The sequence below is a fragment of the Stylophora pistillata genome, chromosome 12, assembly GCF_964205215.1.
Source record: "Stylophora pistillata chromosome 12, jaStyPist1.2, whole genome shotgun sequence".
Classification (NCBI taxonomy): domain Eukaryota; kingdom Metazoa; phylum Cnidaria; class Anthozoa; order Scleractinia; family Pocilloporidae; genus Stylophora; species Stylophora pistillata.
The window spans coordinates 21354829-21361052 of NC_142530.1; the positions used below are offsets into that span (position 1 = coordinate 21354829).

General features: G+C 41.5%; 2 protein-coding genes across 2 annotated transcripts; one reads left to right on the forward strand and one right to left on the reverse strand.

The window, feature by feature from the left end:
- Nucleotides 1-2294: 2294 nt before the first annotated feature.
- On the forward strand, nt 2295-3894 carry LOC148719230 (histamine H2 receptor-like). The gene has a single exon (XM_088741924.1). It carries the CDS (start codon nt 2592-2594, stop codon nt 3528-3530), a length of 939 nt encoding a protein of 312 aa, XP_088598050.1. The 5' UTR covers nt 2295-2591; the 3' UTR covers nt 3531-3894.
- Nucleotides 3895-4507: 613 nt separating this feature from the next.
- LOC148719231 (uncharacterized) lies at nt 4508-5971 on the reverse strand. Its single transcript, XM_088741673.1, has one exon. The coding sequence runs from the start codon at nt 5683-5685 to the stop codon at nt 4615-4617; it is 1071 nt and encodes a 356-aa protein (XP_088597799.1). The 5' UTR covers nt 5686-5971; the 3' UTR covers nt 4508-4614.
- Between the last annotated feature and the right edge of the window lie 253 nt (nt 5972-6224).

Sequence of the window (6224 nt, forward strand, 5' to 3'; positions counted from 1 at the left end):
GTAAGGGTGATAAACAATGAAAAATATAAATTTTCTCGACAAATCGTTGACGCAGAATCAGTCATTTTCAGCGCGCGCGTTTGGGTATCTAGTCTGACTAATCTCACTTGGCAAGAAGAAATTTTTTTTAAAAGTAGCTTAGAAAGTGTATTTTTGGTTGTATAGTGCTCCATTGAAATTTATTGTCTCTCTACACGAGCCAAGACACCAATAGAAGTTTAACAATGTATAACAAAAGCCCAAGGTTGGTCTGCACGGACTAGATAGAAAATACCGTTTTCTCAGCTGGGTTTAAAGCTGAACAAACCACTTTTAAATCAATAACGGAAATTTTCAAAGCAAATGCAGTATGCTCATGAAAAATTTCAGTTCACAATACACTTCTCTCATAAGAAAAAACTCAAATTTTTAAAGACCAAAAGGTAGGTGTAAACGATGTTTTTAACGGAAACTTCTGTTAATAACACAGCTGCATATTTTATTTTGCAATTTGTAGCTGTCGAAAAGCTAGTTAAAGTGGCGTCCCTATTCAAGTTTAATTTTGGGCCAAGCATTCGCGCAAAGCGCATCGATGATTTTACAAATAGGTGTTTTACAAGAAACGTTGAATCAATATTCTATTCAGATATGGCATATATCCACAATAACTTTCGATGTGATCGAAGGCTTCATATCTTGGGAAAAAAATTTGTTTTTTAATAATTGCAATGTTTATCTTTTCGAGCACTTTTTATACAGAGCGCAAATGTCATCAGAATTTGAAAATTGTCAGTGTTGCATTCAAACGGACTTTCATAACATCGCAATGGTGGTGATATATTGAAAACTAAACTGAACTGGAAAAATATGTGGAATACTCTACGATTTAGCATCTTTCTTGGTCTCCGAGACTTCGATTTCGGCAATCTTATGAAATTTTTCAAGATCATAGACGACAGAAAAAGGATTTGCAAGATGAGAAATGTAATACATTCATTTTGAAAATGAGGTGGAAAAAATGGGTACATTCTTAAAAACATGTCCCAAAACTTAAAACATATCTCCCTAAACTTTTGTGTGGCGTTCGGTTTGAGAAATTGATGTTTAACAGTATTAATGTGGCGTTCAGAAAAAATAATATCAGAAAAACTGTTCACCAGCCGTGAAAATAGAAGCATGTCGGAATCTTAAAAAAAAATCATTTAAAAAAAACGTCATGGCGCCAACAATAGTAAAAAGAGTGAGGCCACTGGGGTTTACAAAAGAATGTTTCCTTACGCGAGAACCCTTTTTTTTTTTTTTTATAAAATCAATGTCATCCAAATCCAGGTTTAACATGGTGGTTAAGATTAATTAAATAGTCGAACATTAAGAATTTTAAAGTTATCAGGGCAGAAATTCACATTGGTTTTCATAATTCATAGCATTTTTGCAACTTTAATAATTTAGCAAGCATAGTTCTCTAAATTTATATCGTCAGTGATTGATGAAAATTAAGATTATGAAACCAAATGCGTGGCGAATGAACCGAACGTTTTCCGTCCCCTTAGGATTTATATAAAGGCTGATTTTCATTAACGACGCAAGCACAAGTGCAAGCTTAAACACAAGTACACTAGCTCTCATTTCACCGTGAGAACGGCCTTGACACAAGCGAAAGCATAAGCACAAAGATCAACAATCTTGTACTAGTGATTGACTACGTTCGTTTTCATTTGGCACATTTACTTTTGCACTCTCCGCATGAGCCCTTTTATCCTATGACGAGAGTGCAATTTTTGTGTTCTTCGAAAAATTTAATAGTGCCCGTTTCTTTTAAATTGCACCCGAAACTTGGCTTATTTTGCGAAGTTACATTTAATTTTTTTTCTCTCAATTCGAACTGTCTCCACCGGTTGGGATTGAATATCCTGCCCTCAACTATTAGTATGCATAACATTTCCCATGTACATGATTTCATATAAATATCGACTTATCTGTTTGATGTTATTACAGTTTTTGATCGCAGAGGTCTAATTTCAAAAACAATTTCAGATTAATTGGAAATTTCGCCAAGCAGTCAAAACGGTGGTAATGGAAGTACTACTTTCACTAAATACCCTTTTCACACCAAATCTAGAACACATTCTAAGCTGTTGTTCCAAACACGGTTTTTATTTCCTTTAAGTTGCTTAAACTGATGTCTTCTATTTTAAAAATTTAGTACAATGAAAAACTCTAGGCAAATTATAGTTTTTCAGTTTTCCAGTGCTGACTTTTATTCAGTTCAACTTCATTTAACTAAACATACTTTTTTTTCTAAATGGGGGCATAAGATTGCTATAATGAATTGCCTTTGTCAACTATTTGAAATGTTATCCAAAAGAGTCTCAGAGTAAAACGTTGATCACTTATGTCTCTCTCTTTTTCCTTTCTTTTAAGTAACAGTGACGCAAATCCGTCGAAAGAGTTGATCAACTGCTAAAAATAAAACAGTCAGAGGTCTTTTGGTCAAGTTTTCGTAGAGCGAGGTCAACCAGTTTGAATTCGTTTGGTAACGTTCAGACTTTGGTTTGAAAGACCGTGCTAAGCCACAAGAAACAGGATCAAATACGTAAAGAGTCAACGACACCATGAACCCTGCGTATCTTTTCAACAACTTCAGTGAAAACGCAACTTCTCAAGAACCAAACAGCACACGGGGCATGCTAAAGCTACATGAAAATTATCTCCCTCTCGTGCTGTCGGGCGTTTTATCCTGCCTTATAATCGTAACAAATTCTGTACTGATCGCTTTGGTGTGCAGAAACGAGCAACTCCAAACAGTGACAAACTTATGCTTAGCTCGTTTAGCGCTTTCTGATCTACTCTCAGGACTTGTCGCGATTCCTTTGATATTTGCCAGCAATCTCATTGTGTCAGACGGATTTAGCTTCTGTATTGCAATGGATCTGGCCTCCAGATTTATTGCCATTTCGACAATATTACATCTTCTTGTCGTGACGTTTGAACGATACGTGATGATCATCTACCCCATGAAATACTATAGGATCGTGAGCAAACAACGAATGGGGGTCTTGATGGTATTTGTTTGGACCTTCTCTTTGGCTGTCTCGCTTCTACAACTGATTTGGATCAGCCTCGGGTCGACACAAACATCCAATGAACTTTACAGTGATGTGATTTACAGCTACAGTTGTTTTGTGGGGCTTGTTGCTCTTCCCTTATTACTCCTCGCAGCTGCTTATGGACACATTTTCTTGGTGCTGCGTGGGCAACTGCGAAAAATTCGCCGACAGTTGTCTCATATTCGGAATTCGAGGGGAGCCCGGCAAAAACGGGGACAAAAACGCGCCGTGACCAATCTTGGCTCAATGATTTTCGGCTTTATTTTGGGTTGGTTTTCGTACTTCCTTAGCTCGATTTTTCATGACGAGAATATAGTGATACACTTTCCACCAGCCGTTAATATTCTGCTTCTTTTTATGAGATTTGGAACTTCCCTTGTCAATCCTCTGTTGTACACTTTGTTTAAAGGGGATTTTAAAAATGTTTTAAAATTAATCTTTTGAGGTGAACAGAATCATTTTGACAAAATTCCTTTGAGTACCAAATAAAGCCGATAGGGCGACGATATCTGATTAACAGCAACTACTGTAGACTTAGTAAGAACCTCTTTTACGATAAGAGTTAGGATCTGACAGTCACCCTGCCCTCTTCTTCAAATTTTTATCTATATCATACCACAGAGTAATTCACAAAGGCTGTCTAATCATTGTGAATGTGCATAAGAAGGTCTCAATTGATGTAGGAAAAAAGAATGTAAAAGGGACTTCCAGTTTGAGAGAAAGAGTTGTATAGTAATGGATAATTTTTTTAATAAATGCGAGAGAACAATGGAACTCTATGAAAAATGCTATCCTCCTGTTCATTAAAAGCACAATTTTCTTTACTCTGATTTGTTATCGTAGTGAGTTGTTTGACAAGATCAAATCGTAATCAAAGGAAAAATCGTAAGGATGGGACGCGTAAGAGTTATTCGAAAACAACATGGTTTAGGATGCTGTTTTGTTAAAAAAAATACAAATATATATATATGTAACTGCAGGCAGTACTGTTTCGGCCTTCTGGGCCTCATCAGTGCAGTTTTTTTTTTTATGTTTAAGGCGGACGGCCAGGCTCCCGTGAGGGCGGTGCAATGCCTGCCGACCTAAATGTCTAATCCAAACCCGCCGCCAGAGTGCAAGGGCTTGAGGGTTGGGACCGCCATAAACGGAGGGCCCACCAGGACGCCAAACTCGCTGGGGGATCGAACCCCACCTCCCAGGTTAATCACACACTTTCAAAGATTAAACTCCCATGCTCAGGTTAGTGATAATGGTTAGTCAAAGCACCAAAATACCACACTCACGCATACCCGCTGACACACTTACCTACCACAGTAGGGACAAAAGCAAACAAAAACATGGACAAAACATGAATAGAACAGAACCACTGTGCAGTACACCAATGAAGGAGACCCAGCACAAGTGGCTACATAACAGACACAACAGGACTGAAACGGAACAAAACCCCTGTGCAGTACACCAATGAAGGAGACCCAGCACAAAAGGCAACATGACGGACACAGGAACACACGGGGGAGAAGGGGGAGAACTAAAGATTGAAGACCAGAGAGTTGCCTGAGACAGAAGCAATAACGCCACTAGCGCACCACTGTCTGTGGAAGAAGCGACGACGTCTGCTAGATTTGCACCGCCTGAAGGCTAGAGGTAGATAAAACTTCAAGCGGGCTTTAATGGACGCAATCACCGCAACGGCACCAGGACGAACATTACGGAACCGGTAATCGTTCCTACACAACCAAATACAGTACTTAGAAACATTAACAAGGTAGACGAAACCCCAAGGGACAGAGATCAATTCACTCGTCTTAAACCCGAAAAGAACATGACGTAAAAGAATGACAGGACTCATAGGGGAGAAAACGAACAACAAAGACTGGACCCAGGAGAGAACACTCTGAGCAAGCGGACAATAGTAAAACAGATGCTCAAGTGACTCAACCTGGGGACCGCAAAAACAGGACGGAGAAACCGACAAACCAAAAAGAGAGAGACGCCGAGCGGTGTACAGAACACCATGCGCAATCTTCCAGTTAAGGTCGGTGACACGACGATCCAGGTCGAACATAGACAGGGTACGCCACGTGGCAGGCCAATCAAGATTAGGGAATTGAAGTTCATACTTGTACACACAACGGGGCTGGACCATGTTCTCAGAAAGGAGATGCAAATAGCATGACTTAGAAGACATGCTGACAACAGGGGAACAGACCAAAGGAGACGAAGAAGCATAAACAAGGCAATCCCTGGACGTGGCAAAAGACCCATCAAGTTTCCGCCACGCTAGGATCAGAGACTGGTAGAATGGTGGCAAGGCTCTAGAGTCAACAGAAAAAGGGCGGGAAAACGCAACGAGAGGAGAGACACCAAGGACAGACTGAAACCAAAACGACATCAGTGAGACCCAACTGGAGGGAGAGGAGGCAAACCTCCTCACCCATTGACCCAGAAGAGCCCACACCTTGAAGCGAACACTGACCACTGAAAAACCACCAAAAAGAGCTGGCTGCACTACTGCAGCGCGGGCGACGAGCTCCCGCTTGCCAGACCAAAAGAATGAAAACACAAGTCGAGTAAGCTCCGTCTCCACCCAAGCCGGCATGTGGATGAGTGACGCCACATACCAGACCCGGGAGAGGGCGAGAGCATTAATAACGAGAGCCTTGCCGCGAAAGGTCAGAACACGTGAACGCCAGGATTTGAGAACATGGTCCACCGCAGAAATGCGCGGGCGCCAATTATCCTCTTCCAGGTTACCAGGACCGATAAACACTCCAAGGACCTTGAGTTTCGAAGGTGTCCAATCGAAAGGGACGGGGGAGTCCGTGCGGCCCCGCCAGCCGCCCAACCAAAGGCCCTTGGACTTTCCGAAATTGATCTTTGACCCGGACGCCCGCTCATACTGATGATAAACTTCCAGAGCAGCTTCGATCCCATCGTCGGATGTTAAAATTAACGACGTGTCGTCAGCATACTGAGATATGGGGGATAGTGGGGGACACCCCGGGAGGGAAAGGCCAACGATACGGGGGTTGGAGCGAATACTACAGGCAAGGACCTCCGAAACCAAAACGTACAGTAGAGGAGACAGGGGACACCCCTGCCGGACACCTCGCGAGAGACCGAAAAACGGTGTCAGAT